The 25,103-nt window shown below is 41.4% G+C and overlaps 1 protein-coding gene across 1 annotated transcript in view; it reads right to left on the bottom strand.

The window, feature by feature from the left end:
* Positions 1 to 2,875: 2,875 nt before the first annotated feature.
* The window catches only part of nell2a (neural EGFL like 2a), a 71,098-nt gene continuing 48,870 nt past the window's right edge, over positions 2,876 to 25,103 (bottom strand). The window contains exons 16-20 of the mRNA XM_063908439.1: positions 13,411 to 13,551; positions 12,007 to 12,200; positions 8,778 to 8,954; positions 5,535 to 5,759; positions 2,876 to 3,676 (exon numbers count right to left, since the gene is read on the bottom strand). Of these exons, the coding sequence (XP_063764509.1) occupies positions 3,635 to 3,676; positions 5,535 to 5,759; positions 8,778 to 8,954; positions 12,007 to 12,200; positions 13,411 to 13,551 (779 nt within the window). The 3' untranslated portion in view covers positions 2,876 to 3,634. The remainder of the gene's footprint in view (positions 3,677 to 5,534; positions 5,760 to 8,777; positions 8,955 to 12,006; positions 12,201 to 13,410; positions 13,552 to 25,103) is intronic.

The raw sequence follows: 25,103 nt of genomic DNA, 5'->3' as shown, positions 1-25,103 counted from the left end.
ATGGTGCTTAATGAAACGTCACTGTTATTACAACCTCTCCTTAAGGGGGCATTCAGTAAATGTGTGTATCAAATGTTATTGCAATAATAGTTGTTGATATATATTTAACCAAAAGTCAAATATGTCAACCTTACATTACAGAAAAAGGCAATGATCATCCAAGTCAGGAGGACTCATCATCTGGGAATCATTAATGTCAATTCAAGATTAAACTGGAATATTCCCGATGGGATATTTCATTGTTGACCAAATCGTGGAACAAATCAGATTACAAATAGAGCCGCGCTTTGCCAGCTGGGCTAATAAAGACCATGTTCAGGACAAGCTTTATCAGTCACTTAACTGTTAATACCAACACACATGAAACATCTGGTTTTGGGATGTCACATGGGCATACAGCAACGGCCAATGATTGGGTTTATAGTTCAAATAGCCAAATCGCAGTACAGACATGTAAGCAGGGTGAATCAGTTTTTGATGAACGGTGTCTATCGTCATTATTCCTGCTTCAGCTACAGTTCAATCTGGAAACAAAGCCAAAGTCACAGTGGTACAGCCATTTGTATTTGTTTGTTTACATATACAGACAAACATGACAAAAGGGACTTCCCTTCTTGTTCTGGCTGAGGCTATATGTTTGTGCATTCAGTCAATCCTGCAGATTTCTGAAAACAAATAAACAGAAATCTGTGAGTTTACACTGCAGTGATATGAGGTAAATATTCATCTAGTAAATGCTTCACACTACACTTGTTCATGTGATGTTTCTATACTTACTGGACGGATTGCATTCCCTTCCCTCCTTTTTCTCCACAGAGATCTCTTTAACGGTGCAGTGAACTTTACAGACCAATTAGATCCATTTGAATAATGGAAACTCACTGAAAACATAATGAAAAAACTGTCATAAATGAAAGAAATGTTGCAAGTTAATGCATTTAAACTCTATACTGAAGTAGAACTGAGCTTTTCTCTTTTGCCTCGCTTCGAAAGCCACAATGATATGTGCGGTCATTAACGGTGAATATAGGACAGGCAGTGAAGTGGACTCCCTGTGGGTCCCGGCATCTGTTGCAGAGGGTTCAGCACTGCCATGGAAAATTGGACATTTAGGAGCCAGCTGGAGGACCAGTGTGCCCTGCTGTGCCACCACTACTCAGGTGCCCACTGGCTCCAAGCCACCACCAGCTAGAAGCCACTGGACCAAAGCAGGCCAGATGGTGCCCTTGCCAACCTACGAGCAGCCGCTGCGAACTGCCCGCCATCCCCTGCCCTATCATTCAACTCAGGGATGAGTTCGGAGTCAGGATAACCTGAAGTAAAAAAGTTTTTGGGGGAGGAGAGTAGCAGAAAAAGCTCAAGTGAGCAGGGAGTATGTCGAATATAAATGGGCCCTATTACGCTGTGTGTTTGTTAATGTAAGCAGCTGCAAGGTAGAGTCGGAGAATCAGTTGGTGGAAGAGAGGATGCCATTGCTCCACGGGGAAATATAGCCATCTTCAGGCTGAGCTCATTTGTCCGCGCCTGTGAGCTGATAGATAATTATATTAGGAGCTTTAAGTGCCGTTCTGCCGTACAAGTATTACTACCATCTCCAGAGGCACAGGACAAAGTGCGGAGGAGAGGAATCTGTGTGCTACAACGAGGAGGTCCATTCCACTGCATCCTGATATGGGGATGTTGGAGTGTATTCAACACAAGGGGCCTCTTCAAATCCAAATGAAGGTACAACCCTGTTAGTATTGGAGCTATGCAAGTCACCAATTTGATTTGACTTATTCAGCTTGCAAAATCAATCAATTCACTCTCTGTCGCCCAAGTTAAGCTGATGTTCAAAGGCTAAATGTATAATCTCAGCAGTTGGTAATGCATATTGATAATCCTTTAAAATTGACACACTTTTGATCTGGTGTGAGATTACCAGCAAGAACATGTTACGCATCAGATTCAGTGTAACCGACATGAACAGTAATGCCTTTCGATCAATTTAATTTAGATTTGATTCAGGTTCTGTGACCAAACAATTTCATAATCTATAGAGTGCTACACATATCCTGTACTTTCATGAACGATTATTTGTTATCATTTACTCAAGTGTTTAAGATCATCTGAACAAACGGCTAGGAAATGCGTCCAGAGATACCTCTACTGTATTAAAGGAAATACAAATATAAGGTATTCAATATAAAACAGTGTACAAGGTGACTTAACACAATTAAAAAGGTGTGTTGACATTAGATTTGAACTTGTAGGGTGATTTTTAATTACATGGCAAGGAAGTGAACTCAAATAAGATGGAAATATCTTTTTCCATCCCGACGGAAATTTAAGCGATGATTAGGAGATATTATTGTGTCTGTTTTTCTTTGCAAGGTCAATAATGAACTTATTAAGGATGTTATTTCATCCAAGAAATGTGGATGTTACCTGGCAAACCTTTTATTTGTTGAAAAAATGGTTGAAAACTATGTATTAACCTTTAATAAAGTCATTATTTACAATTATATGATCATGAAAGCCTTAGGAAGTAGAACCCTGAACCTGATTAAAACTAATTAAAAGCCAATTACTAATTCAATTGTTTGGAATATAAAACGGTATGATCGTTTTGGATGCTGCAGTTTGTGGTGAACAGTGATACATTACACAGAGAGGTGTTTCTGTTATTCAGCCTACCCTCATTTATAAAAAACAGTGTGGACAAAATAATAGAAACACTTACACAAACTCATAAAGGTAGGATTTATTGTGGGACTGTTGTATTACACTGCAGTTGTTAAAGCTAGGTGTACCTAATAAACTGGCATCTGAATACAAATTATTAAAAATAATGAATACAGATAAACCACACACATACATAAGCAAAAGACAATAATTAAATGTAAATGGAAATACTTTATTTCACTATTACACAATAACAAGCTTGGAAAGAAAAATTACAAAAAAGAGAAATGGAACAAAATGCTACAAAGCACCACATAATAAAGACAATTCATAAATGTGGCAAAGGAACCTTATGCTAAACGCCTTTACTCTATCTAAGGTATCATCATCACTGAGAATTTAGAAATCAGCAAAAAGGTTTCGGACATCAAGCACAGTCATGCCAGTAATAGTAATATCTTACAGATTCATGTAGCGATGATTCGGAGTGGACGGGGCGGGTGGGGGGGGGGGGGGCAGTGATCCTTAAAGGTTCACTTTTAAGTGGTGAGACAAAGAAAGTGGGTTTAAGGAAACAGTTTCCCATCATCTGTTTGGTATGATATAGGTTTGCATTTGGTATAAAGAGGCGTTAAGGAGGCAGACGTGGGTCACAACGCATTTGCGAAAACAATCCTAATGCTTTTACATGCATGAGGAACCAGGTGGCTGGAGTTTACCTTAGAAACATACGATAAGAGCTAGAAATCCTGCAGAAAGTACCTGACATTTTTACATTGTCTGTGTGTGACATTGAATGAATTATCCTGATTCGTAACCCCCATCCATCTGGTGCAACAGGCTGAAATCCTAACGAAGCAAAGACTTTCTGACCCACGCCTGCAAGAGGACAGTGAGGAGACATAGGGGTGGTGTTACTTTTTTTTTTTTACATGGAGAACACTGTACAGGTGCCTTCAGCTCTGCGGGACTAAAGACACATGGGGTCCACTGAGCAACAGATGTGTCCGTTCTGGAAGAGAGAGAAGGAAAAAGAAACACATCAGTGATCATCGACTTCTTCACAGTGTTTTTGAAGCGCGATCGTTAATATTTTAAGGTTTTGCTGTGGCATACAGATTGAGTTTGGCATTTAGAATTCCCCTGGGTATCATTTCAGGACCGACTGATCCAAGGTGGAGTTATTCTTCGGAGAGTACAAATGTGAACGGTCTCACAGACATTTCACCTTTAACTGCGGTTACTGGATGGCTAAAGGTTTGCTAGGGTAGAAAACTGCAGCGCCGTTCAAATAAACACTAAAAACTAAATCTAAAACTTTTTTAAATGAAAAGATAGAACTGATATTTTTCAGTTTTCTTATTTCCCTTTTCTGTTGTTATGTCAGGCAAGCCGAGAACACATATTACGTTCTAGAAACTCAAGCAACGGGAGTCATTGTTAGTGGATTAGTCCTAAAGCTGAGGCAAACAATTTATGCTCACAATTGTTAATGAAGAGGATATTCGCCTGCTTGGTTTACTTTCAAATTGATTGTTCTGGGCCAAAAGTCTTAAAACAAAAAACGTGCAGAGAGCAGCTTCCTCCACCTCATTTACTCCAACCAATTATGCAAGTTGGTCTGTTTCCTAGATAGAATATTTGAGACTCCATACATTGTAAGTGCTGCGTGTGCAAACATGTCTGCTTGTTTAACACAGAGCAGGCTGCTGCAGCTGAGCCAGAGGCGAGGAGAAGAGGGGCTGGCGGATGTTTTCTCAGTGTGTGTTCTCAAAGTCTAGGTTTCAGTTATTTTTTATTAAAGCAAGAGTTGGGTAAAATACACGTATTGTTTTCTTGCTGAGAATTTGATGAGTAGATGTATCTTGTTCTCATATCTGTGGAGAAATATGAATTCACAGCAGCGGGCTATCTAAGTTTCGCATAAAGATTGGAGACAGGAGTATTGTCTTACTGTGAGGTTGCCAGGCAACCAGCGTTGACATAAAGGAGAACTTGTCGACAATTAATTTCATATATTATACATTTTTCTTAAATCAGAGTTTTTTGAGAGATATAATGAGTGAATATTATTATTTTAGTACTTTTGGATAAATCCAGGCTAGCTGCTAGCCCCTGTTTTGAGTATTTATGCTAAGTTAAGCTAACTGGCTGCTAGCAGTTTCTTCATGTTCAGCAGATATGAGAAGTAGCAATTGTCTTATGCCAACTTGGTTAAGAAAATAAACGCAAATGTTTCCAAATTACATTTTGAGCTATTAGGATACCTGACAGTAGTAGTATTGATTATTTCCCCCACCCCTAACAACCAGTAACATAAAGACGAAGAAACCAGCAGTAAAACAGAATAAATAACCAGTTGTTGTTATTTATGTCAGCTCAGTATCAGCAGTCCCCACATCTGTTTCCCCCACTCCTACACAGTAGAATTCTTTAAAAAACAAAACAAAACTGCCTATAAATTGACCCCATATTATATTAAACCTGGACATTTGAAAGCAGTTTGCAAATGGAGCATTACATCTCATTTGTTATACTCTCTGCGCTTAATTGTAACTTTTTGGTTTAAAAATAGACTGAGCTACTCATTTCATTCACCCTTTTCACCTTTGGGCATTTCTATTAGCCTACTATTAAACACAGGTACATTGTGTTTTCTATGTGCAAAGGAACCTACAGACATATTTCCCTCGAAGTGTAATAAATATAGCCATTAGGTGTAAAAGATGCACAAATTGCTTCCACAATGTAAAGTCTGGAGCACAGTGTACTCTTCTTTTTCAAAGCACACAGAGTTCTCAATTTTAAAGCCATTCTTCCTGGCCTTCTTTGCTGTAATTTGCTGTTTCGGACGCTGCGGGCGGTCGTACCTTGCACTGGCACAGGGTGCACTCCGTGCCGTGTTTAATCCAGGAGGAGCCGCTGAAGCGTGATATGTTGTGCTCGTCTGTGCACGTCTTGGTGATGTCGTTGCGGATGGTGTCGGCCTGGCATGGGTCGGTGACACAGCGGGGACAGCACTCGCCCTCGGGCACCACGGTAAACTCACATTCCACAGGCGGGCACGGCAGAGGCCAGCAGTCCACCTGCCCCTGCTGCAGAGGCGGAGGGAGAGAGAGTTTCAGATGGAAGCACAGACAGATGAAAAAAGAGATTTAAAATAATCTGTGCAAACGCTCTATTGCATTTCCCTGCCCTAAACAAGTTATTCATGCAAATACACATATTTCTCCTGACGCCGTGTATCTGCATGCTAGAGGGAGCGTCTCCACTTGATGAAAAAAACTGTAGTTAAGGGTACCTTGAAAATATAGATGAGGAGAGCAATCTTCCAACACAGTCAGCAAGTATTTTCAGACTGTGGAAGTAAATGTTCCGGCTTTTTAATTGACTTGTCCTCGTCCCCGTCTCTCCTTGTTGTTCCTATACTAATCTCGGAACAAACTTTCAGCATAGAGAGCGTTATTGGATTTCTGCTGCTGCCATTTGCTTTTGGCCGGAGAAAACGGGTCATAAACATTGGCCAACTTCATATGCCCTTTCTATTGTACACTATATCATTCAGAGATGACCCACTTCTGCTTACACTGGCATCTATGTGCCTTTCTACTTCACACCGACCCTGGAAATGAAATATGGTCTCAGACTGTATGTTTAAGCACACTGCAGACACAAAAGGCATACACACACATTAAGTTACAGGAGGCTTGATGCAACTTTCCCACAGGGGATATTTAATATCACTGAAAAGCGTTGGCTCAGCATTTTAGGGAATGTTGTAGTAAATTAGGCTGGTTATAAAGCGCTGGCTCTTGCAGTGCTAATGCGCGCTATCTGCTTCCATGTAGTGTGTAAACATTGGAAGTGGGAAATCCCCCCGAGTGGCACTCTTTGCTGATAGCCAGAGGGAGGGATTGAATCTAGCCCCAGGTATCTGTCCCACGCTGCGGAAAGGGACACTGTCATCTTTGTCAGTTTATGGAGATGTGGCCTATGATCACAAAGGAGAAAGATTTGCTATACAATCAGCTTTTAACCCAGAGCAATGGAAACAACCTGGAGCTGAAGCCGGTCTTTGATTTCTTTCATACATTTCAGAAGGTCATTATTTTAATCTGGCTTTTCATGGAGTGGTCACAGCTCTAAATTAATCTCTTTGCTTTTACATAGATAGATGCAGAGATTCACCATGTATATGAGTGCATTTCACAAAAAGCCTGAAGGAGATTAAAAATAGTGACATTTATATTTGCCAGAGAATCAGCCGGCAGTAATCTGGCTCTTTCTTCTCTTCGCCCCAAACCTAAAGCGTAACCTATGGCGAAGGAATCTGCGCCTTTGATCTCCTGGCGATTCAACAAGATAGCAAATATCAAACGAGCACATGAGTGCACATTCTTGCAAAGGCCATATTCTTGATTTCAAATGATTGCACGGTTAGCACCCAAAGGATTCATGTCTCTGTCTTGGGAGAATGATTCGCCCATCTGGCTGCTGTCGCTGAGTGTTTTAAGGCCCCTGCTGAGCCTGGACAGCCATGGCTCTGCTAAGTGTAGCACCATTCAAGGTTCATTTCACGTCCCTGTCACGCTAACGGAGCCTCAGAACGGTATCGCACAGCAGCCTCCTCCCTCGCCCTTTCAAGTGCTGCTCTTTATACCGAGCGGCTGGTGGTCCCCTGCTTTGGGTGAATGTGTTTTATCTCTGACTGTCTGCATGCGTGGCTGTATGAAAGCATTAGCATGTGTTGTCTTGGTGACAGGTGTGCCTATGCCCTCAAACATGTACATGTGTGTGTGTACATACTCGTGTTTGTATTCGATGTGTGTACGTGCGTGTGCTCATGCTGCTGCAGCCTGCATCCTCAAATGGGTTTGTGTCTGTTTGTGTCAACATATATAAGTGCCTACAGTGAGCACAGCCTCAGCGAGAGTGAAGCCGAGCGAACCCATTTTCAGCAGACTGTGCTTCCCCGCTGCCTCTCAGCTGAGCACTGATTTTCAAGCTCCTCTATAATGGCTCGCTGTAAGAAATCTAAAAAGGCAACCCTCAGGTACGGGCATCGGGGCGGCATCACAATGGCGGGGTGGGGGAGGGAGGGGATGGTATTAGTGCTGCCACTCAGACCATAAATCTGGAGCCAACTTCTATTAGTTTCAAGTATGGCTGGTCTTTAAAAGCAACAAAAAAGGGAGGGGAGGGAGAACAAAAAACGAGTTTCTAAAGTGCTTGTCTCGGATCTACAGTGAAGATGATTTGTGAGTCACTGAACAGAAGGAGTGACACTGGTGTGGGTGTGTGCTACAGGGTTGTTGAGACAAGATAGTGCGGTAAAATGTAAAGAAGGACATTTGCATTTAATATACATATCGGTGTGTGGTGAGAGGGAGCATCACAGGTATAAGGATTGATTGTTTTGTGTCAGGTTTATTGGGAAACACGCTTCTCTGTTGCTTGAACAGCAGCTGTGTGAATACCGAGGAAAAAGGTCCACATGGCAGAAGACATGTGAAACACAGGGCCGTGAAGGATTTATATGATGAACACAATGTTTTATTGTTTTGTATGAGAAATATGATTGCATGTAGAGGACACTGAGGAACACCATACACTCATCAATCAACACAACCTTCTCTAAGCACACACTGATCGTGCTACACCTCCCACTCTCCAGGCAAACACATTTTCTCCTCTTCTACCAACATGGATGCATCCTTCAATAAAAACATAAAATCCCATCACAGCAGTGAAGAGGGTCCTTTGAATTCTTTAAAATGTCACTAATTAGTTACTTCCTCTCTTCTGACACCAGTTGAAAAGCAATCTTCATGTTCTCCTCTCCGCAACCTTCCTTATTCACCTCCTAATCGCTCCCCCTCTGCTGCCACAAAACTTCTCTCCTTGACTCTCTTTACATAGCACGTCTCTCATTCATTTCCATGGAGACTGGAGTATTGTTCTGTCTGTGTCTTGTGTGGGCAGTGTGGCATGCCAATGAACGCTTATGCTTTGTTTTTGCTGTCACCGTAAATTGCTCTTGATGAAAGCATCAAAAATCCCCGCGATGTGAGTTTCACAAACATGCGGGGGTTTATTTATCCAGCCGTACTCACCAGGCACTGGCACTGCTGGCAGTTCTCCACCCATGTGTCGCCGCTGCCGTAGGTGAGCAGGCCGTTCTGGTGCAGACACTGGCTGCTCAGGCGGGGGTCGCACTCGGGGCAGCAGAACAGGTCGGCGTTGGGGTTGTCGCAGTCGCACACCATCCGGCGGCACATCACCTGGCCAGCCTGAGCGGGGAGCACAGAACACATCAGCGCACATAATAATAATAATAATATAATAATAATAATAATAATAAATCACATTTATATAGCGCTTTTTATGGTACTCAAATACGCTTTACATATTGGACTACCAAAACTATGCAAACAGATCATTTATCAATTTATACTAGGGTTAAAAACAAAACAGAGGTTAAACAAAAAGAAGAAGGTGGGAGTTAGGTGGGGAAGGCTAGTGTAAAAAGATGTGTTTTTAGTGCAGATTTGAAAGAACCACACATGCAAAGACAAGGCCATTTGTTGTGGGATCATTAAACATGTATGTTGTTAATAAATATTGTAGTAAAGACTGCGTAGCCTAGCAACTGATTCAAAGCTGTATTTCATGGCTATAGAGGCTCTGACTGGAGGAAAGATAGACCATATTGGAACATATTTTATTAACACTGAAGCTCCCTGGTTCTTCGGGAGTGTTTGAAAAAGTGCTACTCTGCTGTCTAGTTGTCTCGGTGATTTAAGGTGCCTTCCACATATAAGAACTGCTGCAGGTCTGAATTCAACTCACTATCTTTGTCACTTCCTTCTCTTCTACTCACGTCTGCTGCTGCCAATTTAGACTGATTCTCTAAGTTATAAAGCACATAACTTTAGGGCTGTTTGGACAATAAAAACTAGTTGTGGGTCAATAAATACGTTGATAGACAGAAAATTAATTAGCAACTATTTTGATAATCAAGTAAGGGTAAATGTAAGTTGCAAGGAACCAAATATATCTTTGGTTCCAGCTTCTATAATGGGATTTCTTTCTGGTTTTTATTAATCTTTTATGATATTGAAACACAAATATTTGGTTTTGGACCAGAGTTTGAAGTTTAACAAAACATTTAAGTGGGCATTCTTTATTTTTTTTTTACATCTAAGGTATAATTCATATGAATCAATATGAAATAGACAGATTAAACTATTGTTCAAAATGGAACAAAACACAAAATGTATATAATTGAATGTTTCGAATGCACTTTTATATTTCTTTATAATTTCTTGCAGTTGTTTCAATGCCCAAAAATGGTTTCAGTTGTCCTTAAGTTTTTCTGTATTGCATCCTCATTTGGGATTCTGGACCACTTCAATGCCAGAGCTGCAGCGATACCTAGAGTTCCTGTAAATTGTTTTTTCTCTGCCAATTAATTAAAAGCAATTTAATTTTTGCAATGTTTTATAGTAAGTGGCCCCTGCTGAACGATACCCATCTGTTGCTCCAAGCAGTGAAATGAATGAACTATTTGCATATTGCACCACCTCAGTCAGGAGACATCCCTGTCTTTGTCTCCGCTGCCATGTTTGACCTTGGTTTCCTCGATCAGTTAGTCGCACATCTCCATCTAATATCCAGCTGTGTCCGCCTAACTCCAAAACAATAACATGTTTACTCTTCTGCTTCTTCAATCGCTCAATACAACTAATTTTGACAGGCAGCTCTTCAATCTCGCAAATCAATTAATATGACTCATTTAATTAAGGAGCCATTTCTGCCCTGGTCCTTTGTAATCAAATGAATAATTTGCAGCTTGATCATTCACTACCGACACTAATCCACTATAATCACCTTCCACTACTCCCAGACACTTGGCATTAGGTTGAGTGAAACGTTGAAATGCAAAGTATGACTGGTCCATGACCTGATAATCACACAGAGAAAATGTGTTTGGGATGATGGGATGAGTTTTCTGGATGAAATGTCCCCAGATGCCTCGTCACTGCGGTGTCAGAAATCAATCCAAGCTTCCACATCAAAAGCCTGACTCACACTGGAAGAGACCTTTCAAAATCGCTTCATATGTCAGGATTTATGAAATTGCTCGTCAAAACAGGATCACTGTCATTGTCAACAGCGCTGTTGCATCAGGGTTTAGTGTGGCAGTCTTCTTTCTGAATTTGATGAATAACATTTGCAAAAATGACTTGGCCCCAAGGGGTCAGCTACTGCATTACTAGCTTAAGAAGCAACGAGCTATCTTGATCCCTAACTGAGAACACTACAAGCAAGCCTGATGAGACGTCAACGACACATAGTTAAAATAATTACCAGGAAGTTAGTTTTTGGTGTACGATGAACCATATCTTCATTTCACTCTTTTATGTTTTCCACTTACTGGCAGCAGCAGAAACATATTAGAAACACAACATTGACATTCTGTACAACAAACTTGGATAACTTTTATCTGGGATCGTGTCACTGATCATCGCAAGGTGTATTTGTTCTCAAATGACAACGAAAATATCTGCTCATCTGCTGGTGAATGATCTATCGAGTGAACCTGTGAGAAAATCCCGTACAGTTGCATACAGTGATGTTTTGTTTAAAGTTATCTTTTTTATAGCAGCCTTCTGCGTTTTGAATTCTGGGTCATACAATCAAAACAGTGAACTGAAAGACAATACTTTATACAACTGACGGTGACCAATCTATTCCCCCAGATAAGACATTTATCAAACTTTGGACTCTTTGTGAATACTCCCTCAAAGCTCAAAGAGGTGCAAATGTGTCCAAATCCAAATTTCAAATATGAAACATTAGAAGAACTTGAAAATACTGATTGAATAATAACTGTTAGAAATGATGATGATCCTGAGTCAAATCCCTATTAATCCTAACTGGCATGACATTGATCTAACGTCAGGTCACGTCAATATTAATAGTATAAATTTCAATAGCCCAAACGGGTTCAAGGGGAGCCGTTTGATTACAGGACAAAACCAAGGAACATTGGTTTCTGACTGACACTGTGGGGGATGTCATCATTCTTAGGGAAGAGCAGGCTTTTGATTTGTTATTCTTTGTTCAAAAACTTGGATAGAGGAGCAAGAATAAACAAAGAATAGAAATTCAATCATAAACCAGTTGGGTGCACATGCAGTGGCAGAGAGAGGGAACATCATTACTCCACTCTCTATAGCACTGGGTTTTCTATCTGCCTCTCTATCCTACACTTTCCCATCTTTCCACCTGTCTGTTTCATCCAATCCAACCACCTCTGCTTTTCCCCCTCTTCCTCACCTGGCAGGAGCACACGGAGCACCTATCGCTGTCCAGCACCCAGATCTGCCCACTGTGCTTGACCTTGTTGTCATGGATACAGTCGCCGGTGCAGTTATGCCCGTGGGGGCACCTGCAGTCATAGCCTCCATCCAGGTTGAAGCACACCGTGTCGTTGGCACAGGTGTTCCTCCCCGACTTGCATTCATTAATATCTGCAGGGAGCACAAACAGGATGACATCACACATATGCTCAGGGTAGGGAATCGTTTATGCAGGGCTTGTGGAAATTATAATACTTAGATATTAAAAAAGCCAGAGTGACATAAAGGAGCATGTCCTGCCACAGAATGGTTCACAGTACAACATGTAGTAATGAGCACCCACATCTTCCTATGTCATTTTGAGGGAGATAATGACCTGCTCTCCACACCTGTTAGCTACAACTCAAATACAAAAAAATTTCAGATTTTGGGAGAAGCATACCATCTTAAACTTATGTAACCCAGAAACCTACTTTCAGTGAAATAATAACTTAGCTTTTCAAAGCCCGGAGATGTATTTTGTTCTTTAATGTGTGTTTTTTATACAAAATCAAACTGACAGCCAAGATGGGGTCAACGAGCCGAGCAGAGCTAACACTATTGTTACAGGCAATGTTTCAATGTTGCAGTAGATTGAGAGTTTCCATTTTGACAGCTGATACTTCTCCTGACAGGCTGTATCAAAGATTGTTCCAGAAAATGAGCAGGCTGCTAAAAACAAAACAAACTGACAATTTAGGAGGAAAACACACTGATAGTGACATACCTATCCAATGACACCATTACTAACAGGAATGTAACAACACGTAATAAAAAACTAAAGTTGAGATATTTCTGAGTTTGGCTTAATTAGAAGACACTGTTAGGGCTTGTCTCTGTTACTTGAACCTCACATCTGGAAGCTAGAAATCAACGAGAAGACCTTTATATCAGTGAGATGTAGGATCTGGGGCCATGAAGTAGATAATTAATGGGGTATTTTTCTATTAATTGGGCATTGTGGACCTTTGAGATGTAACAAAGGTCAGATTCTTTCAGTTTCAAATAGTGTGAACCTAATTTAAATGTGCAAACTCGAAAATTACAAGTAAATGTCAAACCCCATTGAGTAGACAGAGGTGGTTTTGCAACTTCAAAAGTAAAAAAGGGGATTAAACATGACGACACGAGAGCGAACGATCTATCCTGAAAAAAGGTTGAAATATGTTTTGGATTTTTGGGGATTTATTTCATTACATCTATGTGAAGAAAAACTCACACCTGTGTACAGTGTAAACTTTTTCCCATGTGAGACGTTGTCGCAATCCTAAAATTGGAATAAAATTCAAACTGCTTCAGCTTCATTTTGTTATATTTGTTTGAAACAATGGAGACCACTCACCTACACATGACTCCCCACTGGCGGAAAACAAACCGTTGTCATGGTAGCCATCACGGCACTCGCAGTGGTACCAGCCGGGCAAGTTGACACAAGTGGATTTACTATCGCACTCGACAAAGCCATCCGCACACTCATCAATATCTGAGGAGAGAGGAGAAGCAACAATAAGACATGCACATACACCGCCGCCATCATGTTGGATTTAAAATATGCTCTTTACACTGAATGAACTATCGAGCTCCATTCTTGCCTCGTAGGCATTTTCAACACTGATTGATTTATAATTGATAAAAAACACCATGTCTAGCATTTGAGTGAATCTAGTTCTGTAGGCTGTATTGATCAAGCATAGTTGCATACCGAGACAAGGACATCTGTATCAATAGAGAAGAGCGGGGAATGAATGAATGTAATATAACAGGCCCTTTAAAAAGCCAGAGATTTTAGATGACAGTAAAAAATCCTCCAACACGTGAACGCAAACAAATCCTGGAGGTACGCACACCTTTATTGCTTGGACTTTCAGTGAGTTTCTATGAGGTGATGTGCGTAGAAGCTAAGCAAAGGGCTGTAACACACCTTCTCACACATCCTGTGGGTGGTTGTCAATAGCTTAGCTCCACTTAGAGATATCCTTGACTCTGCCTCCTCCTTCAGCTCGTGTCTCTAATGAAATACTTTCATTAGACGGTCTGACATTCTTCTCTCTGTATTTTGATATTTCTCCCTGTTTCTTTCTATTCATCTTTTTTCATCTGTGTGTCCTTGTTTCACTCACTTCTCGGTTCTGTTGAAAACAGGCCAACATTCAACCCTTTCATTTCGACAAGCAACCTTCCCTGCAAACATCCACCAAGCACAAATCAATATAATTTCCAACAATGAGCATAAAACACACAGAGAGACGGATCACTCTGATATTTCAGCTAACATTTAATTAAACTAAGGGTCGGGCCCACACGAGACAGGAAATAAAGCCTGTTATTACACAGAGGGGCTAAATACGTTAGGCCCGGACATGCACCGCGATTGAATGTGTCTGTATAGTCAGTGATGGCTTTTTTATGATTGTGCATGATGCATGATGCTCTGCTCTCATTATGAAAATGGCAGTGTGCCGTGGCTGACCTTCTCCACCACTGCATGCAACGTTACTCCCCATAGAGCAGAGGCAGACGGGCACATGGTCCCCTCAGCCCAGGCGGTAATGGGATTAAGATCTATTGGCTAATGAGCCCTCAGCTTTTTAATAGAATTTCTGCAGCAGATTAACCGTTGATGAAATGTCCTGCAGATTAAGGATTTATCTATTCAAAAATGACCCGCATTCGTCTGATTAGCAGGTTTGCTACAAGACCTGCAGAGTATTCCTTATTTCTGTCTTTTTGTCTGGCAAACCCTCATGTTTCACTAATTATCAGTTTGGTGGGAGCAGAGCACCTAACAACAGCAATTGTGGGTTAAAATGACACAAATAAATTCACAGGTCTACAGCATATACTATATATATATATTTTAGAAGTTTTTGGGCAACCAGTGCCTTTAATATAGTGCAGTTGAGAAATGGGGAAACTGAGGGGAAGACACGCAGCAAAGGGACTCAATCCGGAGTCCTTCAATCAGGACTCGGATTCAAACCTGGGTCCACCACATGGGGATCAAACCCCAGTATATGGCCACCAGCTCTACCCACTGAGCTATACGACGGTCAACAGCATATACTATAACTAGCGTACTATCTAAATGATCCCCACTCCTGAAGAGAAATATCCAATGCTCTTTGTTGCCTTTAAAATTCAAAGTGATAAAAGTGAAGGGAGCTTTTGGGAAAAGCTGCACGAGGCTTATTGCCTGTATATAAAAACGTAAGTAGCTGAATGTGTACGATTCATCATGTTCTCCCCAATAAGGCTGTAAGAAATTGTTCAAAGTACTACTCAGCAGTCAGATACTATTTATACCAGATACAGAGGGTGAGGTAAGAATCTAAAAATATGTAAATGGGTTATTTTCAGCCAGTTTCCATTCAGGTGTTTTAAAAACTTTACTGTCTGTCTCTAACAACTGTGGGTTACACCCTCGATACAAGATTTATTGTTTTCTCTTTCATCTGAGCCAAAGCTGTCGGATACAATTACCGCCCGACACTTCTCAGCCTGCCGTCAAATCAACTCTTAAATTGCTGGACGGAAAATCTCACTGTTGTCACACCTTGGACTTGACAAGATTGAATGTGTGAGGTGCAACAAGGATACAACACGCTCACAAAAGTCTCGCCTTCTCTTTTATCCTCTTGCGTAAATGATAATGGAAGATCATTGTAATTAAATCATCAAAAAATGACTATTAGACAAAAGGCGCTGCCTGAAAGCTCTCTCTGCTAAATCGTCAGGCTTCTGCTTTTAAGAATGTGGATGTGGCAGTGTTTTCACGTGTCGGATCATGTTGTGTTTTTGAGACTTGATGTGCTGGAAAAAAGGGAGTACACTAACAAAATAAAAGCTATCCCTCTGTCTCTATCTCTTGGAGAGGTCAAGGCCACGGAACAGTTATTTTAGAGTTAAGTTGCTAACTGAAAGCCAGGAAACTGAAAGAGAAAAACCTACACGAAGAGAGGAGGATGTTCTAGATTAAGAGAAGAACAGGAAGGAGGAGGAAGAGTAGGAGGCAGGGAGAGATGGAGGAGGAATAAGCGAAGGAGGAGAAAAGAACCCTCGATATGAAACACACTAGTTATCCTTCTCGTTATCCTGAGTGGCAGCCCGGAAACAAGGGCTCTATTAAAGTCGCTCTCTGAGGACGAGTGGACAGTCTTTCCTCTGCACCCTCCTGGGCTTGTTACGCCACTCCGCCATGACCAATCCCCCCTTCCTCTCTGTCTTCCCCCTCTGCCTTCACATTTCCAATATTCCCTTTTTCACTTTGCCCTGTCCATCTCTGTTTTGAAGCAGAGGCAATAACAGAGTTGCCCTCATCATCACCTTTCCCCCATCCCTGCAGTTTTCATTCTCTTTGAGCAGAAAAAGGAAGAGTTGAGAGTTTGGTCTTGCCCTCTTCTCTTCACCCCTCCCTTTCATTGTCCCTTCAACTTCAGACCTCCTCACTTTGTCCCCGTTTCCAATTCTGATCCTGGACAGGTACAGTTCTTTGCTTTTACCCCTGCTTTTTTATCCTTGCCTTCAACATTGTTGCTTCTCCCGTTACGTCTTTTATCTTCTTTGACTGACAGATATATCCGAGGCTTTAGGTGCAGTGCTGCTGCAACACGCATGTCTCCCGTACTGTAACCTAATTCAAATCTATTTCCATCAAACTCTACCTGATAATCCCAATAGGCTCCAGCAGGAATTCCACTCAGACATCTCTGGATCCCAACTGAACCATTCCTCCTGCTCCTAAGTCAAATGCCAATTGACAAGAAACGAAATGAGCTGAATTGTTCATGTCACATCATGTTTGCTACGACGGCTGAGAAAAGGCTACAGAACCTTTAAATTGATAACAATGTGTACAAAGATGTTGTCGGCATGGACGTGACACAGCGATAAGGTAGGAGATTCCTGAACCCTGCTCTTTTGTGTACAGTAAAGTGTAATTGAGTGATTGTCACTGGTCCTCAGTCTTCATTAAGAGAAAGAGCAAACCCAAGTAATCAATCTATCATCATGAAACCCGGGGCAAATTGAGTTACACACTGGGTTCCTGAAGATGAAACAGACACTGGAACGCAAATCCATATCTGCAAGCACTTGAGTGGGAGAGTGGATGAGTAATCATGGTAAATTGGAAACGAGTCTTGTGAACAATCGGTGGCTGCAAGCGCATACAGAAGGCAATCACTCTGTATCACTTACCTATAGCTGTACAGCTCCTCCTCCCTTTGAAGTACAACTTATATCACAAATTGGAATAAGATTTCAGTCAAGAAAAACATGCAAAAGAAAACTATTGTTTCATGTCCCGAAGGAGGCGTTTTCACACGGAATTAGAAATGCTCCTCTGGTGTCCAGGCCTGTGAGTGGGAGGATCGATGATTGACAGCTGGGGCACCAAGACACAACAAACCTGTGCTGGTAACTGTTATCTTCTGTTTATATAAGCCAAGGAGTCGTGTTAGCAGTGACATTTAAAGCTGCACTTACAACAGTTACCTTGCTGGTGAGCATAGTGTAGCACTTAGCAGCTATACAGAGCCTGATATTTTCCCTACATTTATTCTTCAATGTGTTATATCTGTACCGCCATTTATCCACCACGCTGAAATATGTTAGCTGTGCATTTTTTTGTTGACTGTTTCTATTTGGGAGCATACAATATTGTGTCCATGATTGTAGATAAGAGACACTTTTACTGTAAAGTCAATGCAGGTTATGGTTCAAAGTATTTTTATTTGGCTTATACACTGACTCTCAGTCAATAATAGACCCAGGACTTACACTGGTTTATGCAAATACATGTGTCTACATGCAAAGAATAAACACTCCAGCTTGCAGATGAAAAGTTAGATGCTTGCAACAAAACAAAACAAAAATATGACTTGACTTTTAGATACATATTTTACCTCAAATAGTGACATGCTCTCTACACGGCAGATCTTTAGGCTACAGCACAGAGAAACATGCAGTTCATTTTCCATTGGCCTTTAAAACAATGTAGCTGTCCAGGGTCCGGATGGGTTTGCTGCAGTGCAGCAGCTACAGCAGCGAGCTATCCCAGGGAGATGTGTCCTTTAGGTAGAAGCAGCAGGTTGTGCCGAGCTAAATGACAGCTCCAGCCATTAGCAGGGCCTAATTAAGACACACTAATTATGGGTGACTGAGTGAGGGCTTTGTAAGGCCGTCGCTAAATAAATAATGAATACATAATCACTGTGCTTAAACAAGCCGCTTGAGCTTCAACAGCCACAGACCCCCAGGCCTTGTGGGTAAATCGTGGAGCAAAGGGAGAGAGGGAGAGCTGTGGCAATGCATCATGGGAGCTGTCAAGAGGAGAAACAAAATTAATACGGTTTTAAATATTCACTACCTGTGCCTGAGAGTCGGGTGGGAGGTGCCCAGGGGAGACATCAACTGTGATGAGGTTGTGATGCTTTTTCCTTGCCTAACATTGTGTAATACCTGCTGTGGCCGTCGCTGTTTAAAGTAATCCAACAGTCTTGTGTCCTTTGCATTTCAACCAAGATAAGCCCGCTTGTCATGCACGTTTAAGCCAACATTTATCTGCTTGTTCCATATTTACCTGCCATCTGTCTGTCTTAGTTTTTGGCTGTCGGTTTCTTTGTCAATATGTTGTTTTGTCTATCTTTCAGTCAGCAACATCGACTGTGTGTTTTTTTCTAAAACTCTGACAAGCTTCCTGGAGCTCGACATCAATGTAAATGAGGTCTGTGGGAACAAATTGTTTGTCTTGCCCTGTTCAGCTCTCTGTCCTAGTCGATATGCCAGCATGACCTCGGGGCTCCACAGTCCATTCCTCCCTGCCTTCAAAGTCTCCTCATGAACTCAATGGATACCCACTTGTCTCCTACCATCCTCCTCACATTCGTCTTCATTGCTATTTTTTCTGTTTCCATTTTTACATCTCATAATAAATCATCTTCTTTTTTGGTCCCTCTTCTCCATTCTTCTTATCTCCTCTCATCAGCTATCACCCAAAAATTAAATACCCCCCCCCCCTCCTCACTTCTCATGTGACTTCTCTACATATGTGCTCTTTAAATGTCCCTTATCTCTTCCTTCTCTCACGTATCTTCCTTCATCTTTCCTTATAGAACTGTAAAGGTAGAGAAAAGGTGGCAAAAACTAAATTATTATTGATTTAAATATGGAAGCTCTGATGAAAAGGCACCGTTTTACCCACAGGTACACAACGCTCCTCTCATTAGATCACATCTCTTTACGAGCGTCTCACTTTGGAAGAAGTGTGCTGGTAAATGATCACGACTTGAGTTTTTTTCCTACCAATAAAACATCAATTTACAGTGTAGGTGTAACACAGCAGGCAGGGGTCCCCGATGATGCTCTTGAACATAACCCTCCAGGAGTGTGTAGGAGTCACAAATCCAGATTGCATCATTAACACCAAACATTACATCTATTATCCCTTTCTCCTTGTCCTCAAAGATCATTGTTGAAGCCAAACTAGCCTACGTGTGATTCAGTGCCGCAGATGATTAAAAGTGCTTTCGAGGACATGAGATTGTAGATGAATTAAAAGATGAAAGGATAGGTGTCCATCCTCAGCATCTGATCAAATGCTCTTCTCCCTTAAGCAGCCCAAAGCGTCCTCTGAGAAGTTGAAGAGGCCATCCAAGGACGCCAGAGATGGCCATTAGCTACAAAACTGACAGCAGTGACAGAAGATTTTAACTGGTGGCAAAAGCATCATAACAAGTTTAGAGGGGCTTGAAAGGAGAAGATAATGAGCTGAAAATAAAACGAAACACAAACGCTACCTCCCTCTTCATCTGGTAGGAGCAGTTCAGAAATTCAGTCTACAAACGCGTCTGGGTCAGAAACAGAAAGGGATGTTCACAGATGTTCTGTCCAATTATTTCACGGAGAGGCTATAGGCTGGAAGAACATTTTCACAGTCCTTTTCCTGATTAAAACAAAAGCTAAGACGATCATAAAGCCCTCCATTAAATCTTAAATTCATGAGGTATTTTCTAAAAGCATTGTAAAGACACTCTTCACTCTTAGTTCCTGCTGATATATCTTTATGATGCAACTGCAACATGTTTTATTTAGCGATAACTCCTATACTTTAAACTGTGTTGAAAGGGGTCTTTTATGCAACATGAGTGAAGATCTTCAAACAATAAATAAATAAACAGCGCTATAGGCGGAGATAGGGGAGATGGAAATGACTACGGACAAGAGGAGTATCTCTAACCTCTTTTTCAAGGAAACACTTATTAAATCATAGATTTGCAACAAATGGTCCTGAATCGTGCATGATTACACCTGTCTATTTCCATTTGATTTTAACTGGTTATGCAAAAGCACTCACAGTAAAGGTATCCAACACAACCTTCAGTGATGACTACTCTTTGATAGACAGGGGTTACAGCGACAAGATAGGGCAACACTCAATTAGTCCTGCAGTGGCTCAGTCAGTAGGGGCTTGGACTGGGAATCTTAGGTTCGCCGGTTCAAGTCCCCGAACAGACTTGAAAATGGAAAGTGGACTGCTACTTGGAGAGGTCCCAGTTCACCTCCTAGGCCCTGCTGTGGTGCCCTTGAGCAAGGCACAGGACACCTCCAATCCCCCCTCCCCATTGCTCCCCGGGCGCTGCACAATAGCTGCCCACTGCTCCTAGTACTAGGATGGGTTAAATGCAGAGGACCAATTTCACTGTGTGTGCTCTGCTGTGTGCATGTATGTGACTAATAAAGAGGGTTTCATCCTCCGATTCTATCGATTCTATCTATCTAGTATCAAGTGCTTTTATTTAATCCATATTTTTAAATGCGACTCCTCATCTTTTGTTTTTTCTCTATTTTATATCTTCTTATTATTCTCGTCTTTATTTGTCACCAATTGTTTTAATCATCCTCACAATTACAAGCTAAATAACTGATTGTGTGCTTTAGGTTGGGCTACATTTACCTAATGTACTCAAGTTCTCAATTTCCTTTTTAATGTATAATTTTGCATTTAGTAGAGTTAAGTATCGATAACAGCTAATGTAAAGTTAGTTGTTTATTCATTTTTTACAAAGGGATGATTTGTTTAAAACAACAACAAATCAAATATCAGACATGCTGATGAAGAACTGAAATTTGATTTCCAGTTAACAATGTATGCTAGAGGGGGGAGGACCAGAAATGTGTTTAAGCTTCTTTTTGTCCCTTTTAAATATGTAGGAAACTACTTGAGTATATATTGTTTAGGTTTTTTTTGCTTCTTTTTATTATTATTATGTTTTGTTTTGAATATGTTCAATAAATGAGCTAATAACAATAATTATAATGTATACCCTTTATGATTGACAGCGAAAGCTAAGTAGCAGTGTAGTGTATTTGCTCTTGAATGCTGTTTTTAGACACACAATTCAAATGAATTAAAACCTCTTGAATCTATTTTAGATATAATGCCCAGGGCAACATTGATTCTCTGTGGTGAGGTTTAAATCGCAAAAATAAATTACTTGGAGCATGCAGTTAAATGGAAAACATATATGATTGAAATATAAAACGAAATGGTTTCACTTTCAACGAGGTATTGACTTGACCTAATCAGAGAAATCAATTTATAGGTGATTAATCTCAGAAAATAATAAACCCGCTCATTCTATCCGGCATTTGAGCCCTAGTAGGTAAAACAACAACCATCAGAGGCTTCACCACACATTCAGTTTCGACTCTCAATCATTCTTATAGGTATAGTAGCACATTTTTATGCTGGACTTCTCCAAGACAGGGAAAAAAATGGACTTCCATTTTGATGAAAAATAAACCTCATATTACAGCGTTTGCCCATCTCTCACAAAAGTCGTATAAGGAATGGAGCTAGCCTGAGGCAACCATATTGAAAATGCGGCATGTTCGGGGCACACATTACATGGCTGGCCCTGCGTACATTTATATCCCCGAATGAAGTCTATGTGCCCTGCCGCAGCTGTGTTCTGCATAATTCATGAAGTGTCAGAGTTCTCCACTAGCTGGTGTGTGTCTGTCAGAAATGCGTGTCCCCTGTCCCTCCCCATCTTTTCCCCCTGAATGGTAATGACAAACCACCAAGCGCACACACAGTCACTAAAAGACCATAAAAAAATATAACACACACACACTGTACAATTACAGACTACACAAATGTACAGTACAACACATCGACGTGCAACAATCCATGTGGGAGGGCAGGCTGACAATGTGGAAAACTGTTAGTGTCTTACGGAAATGTGTGTGTGTGTGTGCGCTCGTAGGTGTGCGTGTATCTATCCCCACTGTCTTGAAGAGCTCCTGTTCGGTGTCTTATGACAGGCCGTCAGTCTGCCGCTGCAGCAGCAGAAGTGGTGGCATCCCTTGGGAGGCCTCTAAAAGCTCGCAGGGTTCTGGGGGTTGGGAGCTCAGACTTAGTGAAAGCTTTTCCATGTTCATCCAGCCAGCTCCGCTTCTCCTCCGCCTGCCACACCGACTCCTCCAGCCTGATTCCGCATCCAAATGCAGAGAAAAACTCACTAACCCCTGGCCCCTCACCACCCATCTCTCTGGATGCATTTCCCATTCCATCGCCGCATCTGTCAGTTTTTTCCAACATCTCTGTATCTTCCTTTCCACTTCACCTCCTCTCAACCGCCCCCCACACCCCCCCCCCACCTCCTGGTCGTTACTTCTCTTTCCTCTCCCTCCTCGAATTTTGCATCTGTCACTCTCCTCCTACATCTCCATCTCTTCTCCCCAAACTACTGTGCTCATCGCCCCTCCTCCCTCCCGTTCTACCCACCAGTAGAGCAGCATATCCAACAGTACATTAACCTCCATACATCTCTGTGAGCTCCTCCAGTAGACACTTGCCACAGTGGGAGCTCCTGTCAAGCTGTGAGGAGACAATAAAACGGACTCCCCCACTCACACTGAATGACTGGTGAAGTCTCTAAACGCTGCCGAAGGCTTTGGCCCTGTAGCATGGGACCCTGACGGTGGAACTGGAGTACAAAACCTTAAGGAACCCATTTAAAACACAGGAGGATGGCACTGGAGCTGTCACAGAGCTGATTCTGATGTGATCGTTAGAGAGGAGAGAGATAGATGTGCACACTGAAGCAGCAGCTGTGGTGACAAACATCTTGTCGCCTGAGGCATATGAAGCGTGCGAGAGATTCTGCTCGATGTGAGCGATTGTTTGTGTTCCCAAAACCCCAAATTCTAATCAGCCTCAATGATAAGTGGCGAGGAGCGCAAAAACAGACTGGTCCCTGAGCAACCAAACTTCCATCCCCCGATGACTCTATGGTGTGATTAAGAAAGAGATGTCTGTTTTTATGGAGAAAATGTTTTGCAACAAGACATTCTTTATTCAAATTTGATGTAGAAAGTAGGTTTTGGTTCACCAACGTTACAGTACAACTAAAGGTTTTAATATATTCGCCTCCACCTCAACGGCGGTAAATTGATTTTTTGTTTTGATGCTGATCTCATAACTTTGAAGGATTGCATTTAAAGGAACAGTTTACAATAAAAAGTGGGTTGAAATGAGAAAATGGAAGCCCCCTTTTATTTGTACATTAAATCTGATACTGTAGCAAGAAGACAGTTAGCTTAGCATAGCATTGAGACTGATAACTAAAGTAGCTCCCATACAAATATGTCCAAGAATGGTAAAATGTAACGTCCTGTAGTCTTTACTGATCCCATAGATTATACCCCTGAAATAAAAAGACTTGCTGTTTTTAAATGTTGTTTTTTTGTATTTATAAACATCCGAGCTATAATGTATTAATCTAAGAGGTGATTTAAATTTGGAAAAAGCCAGGCTACCTTTGTTTGCCCTGCTTTTTGTGTTTTGACAAGCTACTCTAACTGTTACCTGGGTCTATGATCAAATTGTGATGACTCCATTAAATTTACTTTATCTTATTATGCTCAAGCAATGAATATAAACATTTTCGAGGATTTATTATACTATTATAAAGTGAGGAGCTACTATACTTCTTCACTTTAGCAGTATGATTGAAACAGAAAGGAAAATAGTGTAATATATAAATACATGTGAATGGTACAGGTTATTCTGATATCTTGCTCATGTTGTGAGCGCAATAAACACAATTCAATTGACCTACAAATATTGGGGTGAAGGCAGCTTTCTCAAAGACAGAACCAAAAGTATTTGCATGGCAAGATACAGCTACAGTTTGATCTTTTTTGTGTTTCACTTCAAATGACATATCACATAAATTACGCACACACACACACACACACACACACACACACACACACACACACACACACACACACACACACACACACACACACACACACACACACACACACACACACACACACACACACACACACACACACACACACACACACACACACTACCCTTCCTCAGCATCCCAGAGCAGCACCATGAAGAAATTCATTTACTTTAAGACTGGCAGTAAAAAAGACGCATCGTAAAAAAGGGTCCTTTATGTGCAATCAATACCTGAACCAATGAGCAAGCAGGGAGGCTCCGTTTGTTTCGCCCCAACAGAAGCACACACACACACACAACTGTCATGACTTGACTTTCTATTAGCTCGGCCGCTTGTCTCCTCAAGGACACGCCGCCAAAGGTTGAAACGGGTTATGAGAAAGGTGCTGCTGCTATAGATAAGACATATGGTGCACCTAGTACAACCAACAGGATTACAGCCTTCCTTGGTTACCTTAAATCACCAGCACTGCAGGGGAAAACACACTGAATAGAATCTAAAGCCCCAGGTCTTATCACAGCATTGTGTTTGACATATTTCCATACACGAAAGCGAGCAGTGATACAGTCTTTGCTATAAACACTGGCCGACTTAATACTTAGGCTATCATGCACTATCGGATGTTTTGCATCAGGAGTTTGTGCAGTTGAAATTTGTTTGTGGTACGGAGCCTATATGAGGAGGATTGCCAGCCTGATTAATGTGGGCTGTGATATGAGGTAATTCCCATACTGCTGCAGCTGCAGTTCAAATCCTCCATCAGGCCGTTGGA

This window comes from Eleginops maclovinus, chromosome 2 (genome assembly GCF_036324505.1).
Source record: "Eleginops maclovinus isolate JMC-PN-2008 ecotype Puerto Natales chromosome 2, JC_Emac_rtc_rv5, whole genome shotgun sequence".
NCBI classification, from domain to species: domain Eukaryota; kingdom Metazoa; phylum Chordata; class Actinopteri; order Perciformes; family Eleginopidae; genus Eleginops; species Eleginops maclovinus.
The sequence above is the reverse complement of the archived record's forward strand: the minus strand, read 5'-3'. Positions and strand labels throughout refer to the sequence as shown.